The sequence below is a fragment of the Galeopterus variegatus genome, unplaced genomic scaffold (genome assembly GCF_000696425.1).
Source record: "Galeopterus variegatus unplaced genomic scaffold, G_variegatus-3.0.2 Scaffold4292, whole genome shotgun sequence".
Classification (NCBI taxonomy): domain Eukaryota; kingdom Metazoa; phylum Chordata; class Mammalia; order Dermoptera; family Cynocephalidae; genus Galeopterus; species Galeopterus variegatus.
In genome coordinates this window covers 85,251-97,481 of record NW_007730403.1, presented here as the reverse complement: position 1 = coordinate 97,481, position 12,231 = coordinate 85,251, and the positions used below count along the sequence as shown (strand labels likewise).

The 12,231-nt window shown below is 38.1% G+C and overlaps 1 protein-coding gene across 1 annotated transcript in view; it reads left to right on the top strand.

The window, feature by feature from the left end:
* The window catches only part of LYST (lysosomal trafficking regulator), a gene marked incomplete at its 5' end in the record, with an annotated part of 145,646 nt that overhangs the window by 92,948 nt on the left and 40,467 nt on the right, over positions 1-12,231 (top strand). The window contains 4 exons of the mRNA XM_008587222.1: positions 1,716-1,782; positions 3,117-3,273; positions 4,860-5,000; positions 7,678-7,895. Coding sequence (XP_008585444.1) covers positions 1,716-1,782; positions 3,117-3,273; positions 4,860-5,000; positions 7,678-7,895 — 583 coding nt within the window. The remainder of the gene's footprint in view (positions 1-1,715; positions 1,783-3,116; positions 3,274-4,859; positions 5,001-7,677; positions 7,896-12,231) is intronic.

The window sequence follows — 12,231 nt, the reverse complement described above, 5'->3', positions numbered from 1 at the left end:
ATTTAAAAAAGTGAATGTACCATGCATAGGTAAGCAGAAAAACATCTGAACAGATACATACTGAAATGGTTTATCTGTGGGTAATAGTATTGTGGCTAATTTTTGGCTTATTCTATTTGCTCAACTGTAATTTCTGATTTTTCAACTGCAACATTTAATATAATTTGTACCCAAAAAAACCAATTTATGCTATTTTTTTAAAAATTGCATGCCAGGATCTTAAACATGATTACTCCCTATTTCAAGAAGTGAATTCATATCTATTCATATAATACTGTTTCTACTTTTTAACGAAGTTTTTAGGATTAGAAAAGTCTCAAAAATAAAATTAGTGTTTAAGGTCACTAATTTCAGTGTACCTAGGAAATAATAATTTATCAAAAAAAAGATGTATCAACATCTGGCTAAGCAGGCTTGGTTTGACTTACGGAAATTTGGGAAAATCTTGCTGTTGGTCTAGTTATGGTGGCAGATGCGAAATGGTTTATCTGTGGGTAATAGTATTGTGGCTAATTTTTGGCTTATTCTATTTGCTCAACTGTAATTTCTGATTTTTCAACCGCAACATTTAATATAATTTGTACCCAAAAAAACCAATTTATGCTATTTTTTTAAAAATTGCATGCCAGGATCTTAAACATGATTTCTTCCTATTTCAAGAAGTGAATTCATATCTATTCATATAATACTGTTTCTACTTTTTAACGAAGTTTTTAGGATTAGAAAAGTCTCAAAAATAAAATTAGTGTTTAAGGTCACTAATTTCAGTGTACCTAGGAAATAATAATTTATCAAAAAAAAGATGTATCAACATCTGGCTAAGCAGACTTGGTTTGACTTACGGAAATTTGGGAAAATCTTGCTGTTGGTCTAGTTATGGTGGCAGATGTTGAAACTTCAGGTGGCCCATCCCTGTGCCAGAACAGATGGCTCCTCAGCCAGAGGAGCCTGCCCTTTGCTGTCAGAGCATTTTCTCTTGTCCTTTCAAGTGCTGCACAGGGAGGCTGCTTGATTTTATAACTTGTAAAAGTGAGGATTCACCCCTTGAGTTATCGTGCTTCAGAGAGTGGTGTTGTGCGGTGTTCGTGCACAGTGGACACCAGCACCGACACATTCGCATGCACGTACACATACTCTACTGTGTGCACGGTGGCATCACTCGGCATCTGCTAATTGGGTAGCCAGATATCTATTTCTGCACTCACATTCCAAATCTCAACTTGGTCATTTTAAGCATGTGTTGTTTCGTCCATTTTTACTAACTGGGCTAGTAATTACATAGCATCTCCTCATGATTATAATTTCTGCCCAAACTGTCCTTTACACTTCCTGACCAGATGAAGAGTCTGGAAAACAGGAGGAGAGTTTTCAGGGCTTGGGAGGAATCAGCTGCCATGGGTAGCAGAGTTTTCATTCTGGAGGAACCTGCAGAAGTAGGGGAAGAGGGACAGCAGCAGCTCATCTTGTGTAGGTAACTCGCGTTAGGAATTTCTAATCCTGATGTGGTTCTGTTGGGAAACTTCTACCTTAATTGTTTATAAAATCATAATTTTAAATGGTGACTGTTAATTGCAAAGCAACATGTGTAAGCGGTAAACTAAGGGCTGAGCATTTTGCTGATCACTTATTTACTTACAGGATACAGACATGTAGGCAGCTTAATCTTGACAGTATCAAAATATTTCATATGCTTTCCATCATCCCTTCCTTTGTAGAAATCTCTCTAAGCCTATAGCTGTGCAGTATAAAGAAAAAGAAGATCGTTATGTGGACACATACAAGGTAGCCTTTGTTTTTACTCATACTTCAATGAAAATGGAGTTTTGTTTTATAGACTTGTGTTTTACCTAATTTTAAATTTATAGTATTGATTTTTCTGTTTTCACTTCCTTGAACTTTGATTGACAGACAACTAGAAATCATTATATGAAATTAAGTATCATTTTCTGAAAACATTTTGCCCAGAAAAAGAATACACTTAATTTGATATAAATTGAAAACTGATAATCTATTATTTATTCAAATATATAATAAATGTATTCCTTATGAAAAATTACAAAGATTTCCAGGGACCTGCTATTCGTACCTCCCAGTGTTATTTATATAACAATATTAATATGTTTATAATGTGCCATAACCCTTATTAGTCATATTCAGGAAATTATGCATTGAAATATCAAACAGAAATTTCCCAGATTTTAAAATTTAAAAACAAAAATGAATTACCTGTGTCTGTGATTCCCAGTCCTATGGGAATCAAGAAGTGACTCTTGAAAACTCACTACACCTGACTATGAGCCAGACAGAAGCAATGGGAGATGAGAATAAGGACAGGTGTTAAGCTTGCTACTTTATGACGGGAAGATAGGAGCGGTGAAAAAACACCGTATTCCTTTTTATTTCTGTGCAACTGCACTGCAAGTGGGAGATGAGAATAAGGACAGGTGTTAAGCTTGCTACTTTATGACAGGAAGATAGGAGCGGTGAAAAAACACCGTATTCCTTTTTATTTCTGTGCAACTGCACTGCAAAACAGCCATCCCTAAAATGTTATGCTAATACACTGATGTGACACGGCTTTTACATTCTACTGTGTTTCCGCTTCTAGAGAAGCATTTCGTGAAATAACATAGCATTCCATCTTGAAACTCTCTTAAAATTCAGGCATCTCTAGTGAGAGAAGCAGCTCTCATTTTTTTGTTTGTTTCTTCCACAAACCACTTTACTTGTGTGCTCATCACCTGCTTCTGAGTCTAAGAGAACCTTGACACTAGTTCTTGAAGCCCCACCTCAAGCTGTCATTTTTCGACCATTTGATCAGCTTAGGCAGTGAGCCATTAGTTGGGAGCCAAGGTGCTGGGAGTTAGGGTTTGGAACAGGTGGGTTTTCTACAAGGAATGAGAAGGTGAAGCTGCAACATGTGAACCGGGGACTGAGGAGGAGACCCCCACATGCTCCAGGTGGCCGAGGTCTCTGGGCAGGAATGGGAGGCAAGCCGTGGAGTAAGGCGTCAGAGGGGCCCTAGAGAAGGATGGGAAAGAAGACCATCTAGCCCTTTTCCCGTGTGGCCTGGAGTGCACAGTCCTGAATTGCATCCCATTCTGTGTTTCCTTCAGTACTTGGAGGAAGAGTACCGCAAGGGAGCCAGGGAGGACGACCCCATGCCCCCGGTGCAGCCCTACCACTACGGCTCACACTACTCCAACAGTGGCACCGTGCTGCACTTCCTGGTCAGGATGCCGCCCTTCACGAAGATGTTCTTAGCATATCAAGGTGAGGTGTTTCTGTGGGACTGCCTGAAAGTCACACTGGTCATCAGAAAAAAACCAACTCAACAGACTTCTTGAAAATTTATTGACGCTAGTCAAAGCACAGGAAAAACAATTCTATTTATTCCTTCACCAAAATTCTGTAGTAAGCCAAATCATCTTGCTAAAGTCTCAGATTTTAGCTTCAAATTAAACATGACTAAGTTTGTAAAAATGCAGTCACTCTTTGAAAATTAAGATGTAATTGAAAAACCATAAAATTTACTCTTTAAAAGTGTATGCCATTCACTTTTTAAAGACATTCAACCTAATAATTATTTCAAATCACTCAAGTTACCTTTGGAGCTTCCGTACATTATTTGCAAGGCAAATTAAACTGCAAGGACTACCAAAAAAGTAAGTGAGATAGTTCCGTATTTAATAGAAGAGTTCTAGACACTAATGTTTAAGTCATCCATGTTTGCTGTGGTTCCCAAACCTGTCACTCTTCTGAAGATCTTTCTGGACATGCTCTCATTTGTGAATGCCCTTATTTAAAAATGGCAGTCACAATAAAAAAAAGAGTATTTTATACATGGTTTGGGGCCACGGCAGTGTTTACAGAACTGCTGCTTCCTCCTCCTAAGACTACCTTTCTTTTAATATAGCCCAACATTAAATTAATATAAAACTCTCAATTAAAATGTATTGATCTTTTTTCATTCGTGTTATTATTATGAATATATTCGCATATGATATTTTCTTTATTGTGTATTTATGAATAGATTTTTTTTTTTTTTTTTTTTTTTTTTTTTAAAAAACTCTGGGACTACCTCAGTCCCCATTCACTTTTATCTTATTAGATTAAAATGATTTGTGTTGGCTTTTGAATTTATTTCTTATGATTGAGTCCAGGGATTCTCAGCCTTGGCACTATAGTCATTTCAAGCTACATGATTTCTTGTCATGGGGGCTGCCCTGTGCGCTGTAGGACATTTAGCAGCATCCCTGTCCTCTCCCCGCTTATGCCTATGGCACCCCCCTCCCCTATAGAGATGACAGCCAAAAATAACCCCTGGACAGCAGAAGTGCTGCTGGTTGAGAACTGCTAGTTTAGTATATGCATATTTTAGATCATAGGAATTTGTAGTAGTACTTGAAAAAAAATTTAGGAAACTACAGAGAATCTTAAAATCTGAACAGAATCCACACTGTGCTTCTCTTGTTCGTCAGCTCCTTTGTCTCAGCTCTAGGCACTGTGACCCCACTGTAGCCTTACTGAATTGCCTTAATTTTTCTGAATTCCATTTAGATTGATAACTTTTTTTCCTGAGTTAGTAAATTATCTTTAAATGGCCCTCCTTTACTTTCTGAGAAAAAACAAATATTTTATAAGCCTTATTTTTTACCAGATGAAAAATAATGTAGTATCTCAATTTATTTATGGAAATATTTATTTTCAAGAAATTGAATAACCTCTTTTAAACCATGGACCAAAAAAATGAACATTATTTTAAATTTTTTGAAGTAGAAAAAGTAAATTAATTATGACAAGCATCTAATGGAATTAGGTCTATGTGTCTTAATTGTATTATTTGTATCTCTTTATAGATCAAAGTTTTGACATTCCAGACAGAACTTTTCATTCTACAAATACAACTTGGCGCCTCTCGTCTTTTGAATCCATGACTGATGTAAAAGAACTTATCCCAGAGTTTTTCTATCTTCCAGAGTTCTTAGTTAACCGTGAAGGTATAGCAGTAAATCATTTCTAATTTATATTTTTGAAGGTTTGTGGTTATTTTATAATTTTCCAAAAATAAAAATAGTTTTTTTAAGTCCTAAAACTTGATTCCTCAAATAACAAAAATTCCTGTATTTATTAAGTGTTTAATTTTATTTCCAAGTGATGTTGAGGATTTTAAGTATTTTATAGGATTAGATATATTTGGAAGACTAACTTTTAACCATCAAAATTATTTATAAACATGTATTTTAATTTTATCATAGAAATCGCTTTATTTTTTCTGATTACAAAAGTTAGAATATGGTCATTATTTTTAAAAAAAAGAGGTATGACTTTATTGAAGACAAAATGTAAATTAACCAAAATCTTAATTATTTTATGAGGAATGATATAAATAAAAATGAAATTCTCTAACCAGAATTATCTAATAACCAAAAGGAGTACTGAAGGATAAAACCAAATTTTCTGTGATGCCAGTTACCAACAATCTTGGCCAGCCTTTCCTGTTCTTAAATAGAAGATCAATTAACCCTTTAAGAGATTAGTTATTTGAGTTCTTTTTTCACATTACTTAATTTCATATTTTTCACATGACCCTTAAGAACATAAAAAATTGAGAATTGTATCTTTAGGGAAGTTAGTTTTGGCCACATTACTTGAGAATTTTGTTCTAGACTAACCGGCCTCTCTAGCCTCTCTGAGATTGTTTGGAGAAACATCAGTAAATCCGTACTGCTAGTTACCCTGGAGCATATTTCGTAGTGTTGCCCAAGTGAGAAATGCTTCCATCAAATATTATCACCCCCAGTTTGGGGTACCTGCTTTGTGGGTTTCAATTTGGGACTCATTTAAATGTACTGCTTGTTTTCTCTGTTCGTGGTCTCTTATATGTATGTTCTAGTCATCTATGGCTGTGTAACAAACAGCCCCAACATTTAGTGGCTTAAAACAACAATAAATTTATTATCTGTCACAGCTTTTGCCAATCAGAAATTCAGGAACAGCTCAGCCAGATGGTTTTGGCTCAGGGTCTCACGGGGTTGCATTCAGATTGGCTGGAGCTAGAACAGGCAGGGGGATGGAGTAGCAGGTGGCTGGCAGACATCCCTTTCTCTTAGTGTAGTGTCAGTGCTTTTCCATGTAGCCTTGCCATGTGGCTAGTTTGGGCTTCCTCACAGCATGGCAGCCCTGGACATCCTTCTTGCAGGGTTCCAGAGGTGAGTGTCCCAATTGGTAGACGAGCTGAAGTGCTTGGCCTTTTGCAGCCCAGCACTGACAGTCATGCAGCATCACTTCCACTGCGTTCTGTTTGCTGAGGCAGTCCCTTGTTCCTGCCCAGATTCACAAGGAAGGAACATAGACTTTGCCGCTTGAGGGTGGGGAGGAGCAAGATTCTGGAAAGGCATGCAAGACAGGAAATGTTGTAGCTATTTTTGGAAAACATAATTTTCTATGGTGGACATCAAGTCATTTCCTATCAGCGTTCCTCCAGGCTTCTCACTGTACCTCAGTCACCTGCTCTGGGTGATGTGTCCTCAGGATACTTGAAAGTTGGGCATGATTGAGTCTGTAGAGACCCCTGCTGCCCCACCCTTCCCCAGCCCAGTCCTTAGATGCCCCATTCACTGTTGTTAAATAAATGAATCCCTGCTGCTGAGTTCTGCAGGTCGTCAGCAAGCTCATCTTCAGTCAACCCTGCGGCTGCTCTGGACAATGATTGCTGAGCTTTTTAGGATTCTCCCATCCCATGGGAATTTTATATAAACCCTCAATTTATATTTCACATCATGTCATTTCAAAATACTTCCAAAATTGGTGACAATCTTTCAACTTTCACAAGATCAGGAAGTAAATAGACAGCAACTTAATTTTACATAGAGCTTAATCAGCTTTTAAAAGGTCCTTGTTCATTTTTATTCTGTTATGGTGTTCAGCACACCATAAAATGTAGTACACAAAAAACCATTTCCGTTCAAAGGTAACATTTCTTTTAGACATTTTTCTTAAATAAACGCTTCTGAGATTTTTGTTTACACTAGCACACTGAGACAACAGAAAAACCCTCTTGTTCAATGTGTTGCGATGATTTTGTTATTTACAGGAGTGCTTGGCAGAAAGGAAGTCAAAACAGATCTATAGACCTACCATAAAATTAATAGGCTATGACAGTTCATTCTAGGAACATGTATACTTTGTACCAGCTGAGTTTTTTTAAACTGCAGAATACTAATATTTACTAAACATAAATATTAAGTTTATTAAAATGTTAATACTAATAATTCAGAAATGCTTATACAAAGCCTTAGTTTGATTTTAATCAAGCTTACAATTGAATAGATAGTTTTAAGCACTTGTTGCATGTGGAGAATTGATTAACGGGAATATTGGGATTAGTGGGCAATGGATTTCTCTGCCTTTTCTTCAATATTTTATAAAGTGGTAGAAGGATGAAGTTGGAAGATTTAATAAGGGTAGCGTAAATCCGTGTAGCTTCCCTGTTAGTACGTAAGTAAGTAGATGAGCAATGGCATTTCTTATTTAAAAGGTAAATCCTCTTTGCCCTTCCTTTTCCTGGTTGTAGCACACCATCAGATGTCTCTGTAAACTCTTAAGACCTGCTCTGCGGGACGAATGAAGCATGGTTTGGGGGAGTTAAAAATTACTATTAATCTTATCTTTTAGGTTTTGATTTTGGAGTCCGTCAGAATGGTGAACGGGTTAATCACGTCAACCTCCCGCCTTGGGCACGTAATGACCCTCGTCTCTTTATCCTCATCCATCGGCAGGCTCTAGAGTCTGACTACGTGTCCCAGAACATCTGTCAGTGGATTGACTTGGTGTTTGGGTATAAGCAAAAGGGGAAGGCTTCTGTTCAAGCCATCAATGTTTTTCATCCTGCTGTAAGTGACTTCAAATAATCTGCATTCAACGAATAAAGAAACTGTGGTATATATACATAAAGGAACACTATTCAGCCATGAGAAAGAAGGAAATCCTGTATTTGTGACAACATAGATGAACCTGGAGGACATTATACTAAGTGAAATAAGCCAGGCACAGAAACACAAATACTGTATGATCTGACTTATATGCAGAATCTAAAAGAGTCGAACTCATAGATGCAGAGAGTAGAATGGTGGTTTCCAGGGGCTGGAGGGTGGAGGGATTGGGGAGATGCTGGTCAAAGCATACACACTTTCAGTTATAAGAGAAAAAAAATTCTGAGGATCTAATAATGTAACATGGTGACTACAGTTAACAATACTGTATTGTATACTTGAAATTTGTTAAGAGAGTAGATCTTAAATGTTCACGTCACCAAAATAAGTAAATAAAATAATAATAATAATAATAATAATAATGTGCATTTGTATAAGTTAGAACCTGAAATTTTGAGGTTGGCTGTTAGGCTATTCCTTTAAAATACTCAAGTTATCAAAGAGAATTGGCAATAACACTAACCTGTTACTGAAGATATTTCAGGTTTTATATTTAAGCTCTTTAGAAATAGTTAAGATACTATGTGTGTCAGGGGTTCCCCAAGACCACCTCCAGGTGTGATGGTTCACTGGGTGGCCTGAAGGACTCCGCACATAGTCATGCTTACAGCTCATGTGTATTACAAATGTGAAAGATATAAAGCAAAGTCGGCAAAAGGAGGAGGAGCACGGGGCAGAGTCTGGCAGAAACCAGGCACAGACTTCCAAGAGTCGCCTCCTGGTGAATCACAAAGAGCACACTCACTTCCTCCAGCAACGAGTTGAAATGTGGTCTGCCAGCGAAGCTCATGAGAGACTCAGTGACCAGGGTTTTTTTGGGGGCTGGTCACATAGGCCCCCCTGCCTCACACATACTAAAATTCCAGACTCCCAGAAGGGAAGCAGGTGCTCAGTGTAAACCACATTGTTTGTACAAACAGTTTAGGAGCAGTGAGCCACGCTTGTCATTTAGGGAATGGTGGGACTCTCCTGAAATCGAAGTCCCCAGACACAGCCAAGGCCAATCTTGCAAGCTGGTCTTTCCAAGGAGAGCAGTCACGCTTGCTGTGTGAACTCTTTTCTGCATACACGTTCTATTTTTAAGTGGCATCATTTTTCTTTATTTCAGAAAATGTACTTGTGCCTTATTAGAAAAATGCATAAAATATATACTAGCAAAAGGAAGAAATTTAAAAATCAACTTTGGGGCCGGCCCGGTGGCGCACTGGAGAGTGCACCGCTTGGGAGCGCGGCGGCGCTCCCGCCGAGGGTTCGGATCCCATGTGGAGACCGGTGAGCGTGGTGCGGGCGCAACGCCGAGGGTTGCGATCCCAGTGCCGGTCGCCGGTGCGGGTGCGACACTGAGGGTTGCGATCCCGTTACCGGTCAGTAAAGAGACAAAAAGGAAAAAAAAAAAATCAACTTTGATGTCACCATCCAGAGATAAATATTGAAGCCACATTACGTACTTTTTTCTATACATATATATCATTCCATTTATATAATAATAATATTTATACAGTTTGGTAACCTTCTCCTCCCCTGAACAAAGATAGTCTTAAATTTGTTGAAGTTATTAGATATCATCCTACGTGATTATTTTTTTGACCGGCAAGGGGATCGCAACCCTTGGCTCGGTGTTGTCTGCACCACACTCAGCCAGCGAGCTCACTGGCCATCCCTATACAGGATATGAACCCGTGGCCTCGGCGCTACCAGCACCGCACTCTCCTGAGTGAGCCACGGGGCCGGCCCATCCTACATGATTTCTAATGGCTACTTACTGTTCTAAAGTATGGCTGTAATGATAATTTATTTAACCAGTCTCCTGTTATTAGATAATTAGTTGGGGTTTGTTTACTAGTAATATTCCTGAGGTTATTTATGTATATCTTTATTTCCTTAAGATAAATTCCTAGGAGTAGAATTGTTACACTTTTACACATATGCTTTTCGATGTTGTTGGATAGACTAACTTTTAAAAAAAATTATCCATTCAGGAAACATTTATTTTGCTTGGCTCTGAGAATGCAAAAGTAAGTAAGACTCACATAGGGTAAACAGGGTTAGGGGAAAGTTGAGGTAGACTGGGCCTGCCTCCATGTGGAAGTAGCAGCTGAATAAGGTCTCTAAAATGAGATTCCCCAAGGAGGGGGAGGTAAAAAAGAAAATTATCAGGAGAAAGATATTTCCTGCTACTGCCTAGGACCAGGTTAATCAAAACAACAAGTACGGGGGAGGGGAGAGAGGAAGGAGGGAAGAGGAACGGGCAAAGGGTCATGAAAATCAACTACAATGTACATTGAGAAGTTAAAATTTTAAAAAAAAATTTTTTTTTAAAAACAAGTACAGCAGATTAACCATTAATCCATTGCATAAGACATTTAACCACTTTGTTTGCCTGACTTTAAAATTAGGAGGTAGAGTTTGATTGATCTTGGACTTCCCCTCCAACTGTAATTTTCTGTATAGATTATAACAAATCTACAAGTGTTTATAACAAACACAGCTGAAACACACACACAGAACCTATGGTAAAACACTCTATCCGGGCTTATTTATTGCCAGTGATCCTTTCCCAAAAAGTAGTTTTAAAATAAAAATCTCTTTAGTCCATTTTGTTCCATAGTTATTTGGAGTACCTCTAAGGTCATATAAAATTAAATACCTTAAGAGATTTGCAGTCTAGAAGAGAGAATAAGGCAGGTTTACTGATAACTCTCATAGAAGGTAAACGCTATGGAAAAGTTTATTGTGAAAAAGGAGAATAATGCAGTTTGGTGAATAGTGATTTGATACATAATAGCACTGTGTAGGGGAAGAAAAATATCTTTTCCTTTTACCCATCTTAATTTCATTGGCTGGACTCTAAAAAAAAAACTAACAAGATAAAAGCGTACAAATTTATTTAATACAAGTTTTACGTGACGTGGGAGGCTTTATAAGGAAATGCAGACCCCAACAAGTGATGAAACCTGTGTTTTCACGCTAGGTTTGATGAAGAGTGGAACGTTGTGGACAAATGTGGTAGCCCAACAGAGCTCGTGCGATAAACAGGGGGATCAGCAGGCCTGTGTGTCACGTCCCTCTCTGTGTCCCTTCATCTTCAGAGATGAGTGTGCTCCTTTCCTCTGGGTATAGGGAGGGCACCTCTCACATGAGGGTCTTATGACCTGCTTCAGGGCAAGGTTAGAAGTCCTTCCTGCACACGCTGTTCCTCAGATTCCTTAAGTTTAAGATATTTAGGGGCCGGCCCTGTGGCTCACTCAGGAGAGTGCGGCGCTGGTAGTGCCGAGGCTGTGGGTTTGGATCCTATATAGGGATGGCCCCTGTGCTCACTGGCTGAGTGTGGTGCAGACCACACTGTGTTGGGGAGAGGTGCGATCCCCTTACCGGTCAAAAATAAAAAAAATAAAAAATAAAAATATTTAGTATGCCAAGGTACCATATTTTAGGGTAGCATGTCCTGAACCCCATCAAGTAGTAAATAAAGGCAGGCTTTAGGTATAATTTTTAGTCTTCATTCATATTTGATCCTAACATACAACTTTATAAAGCAATTAGGAATTTTGACATAAACCTCAATATATTCTGTGCCTATTTCCATCTTTTCAGTTTTTCTTACATAAAATTCCCATTAAAAGTAGCTGAAGACTGAAATATGCGAGGTCATTCTCCTCTGATTGGAATTTTTTTCACTAATTCTTTGGGACTTTAGTACTTTAAGAAGGGTAGGGTTTATGCATTGTTCTAAGAAATTAATAAAATTTAATTCACAGGGCAGAACAAAGTGGAATGGTTACGCGCACAGTCTCTGAATTTAGAATTGAGTTCAGTCCTCACCTGTGACTCTCAGCACTTGCTGTGTGACCACGCACAAACAGCTTTACGTCTCTATACCTACATAAACATATTCACAAAATATGCATAATACCAACCTCATAACTGAGGAAGGAAGTTCACATAGGATAATGTCTGTCACACAATTAAGTACAAATAAAGGTTAATTTTTTAAAGAGGCATGTAGAAATGCCTTTGACCTTAATTCATCGTTGACTAATATACAGGGTTCACTTAGGAACTGATAACACAGAATGTAAAGAAGCACTATTTTAAAATAAATTTAAAGAGAGTTCTGGCCACAGGAGTATACCAGTGTTCTTTTGATTTTTTTAGGGCATTAAGTCAAGTAGCCGCTATGAATAACCCTGTTTAGACAAGCATTTGTAAAAACTGTCCGTCCCCTGGTGCTGGGGGT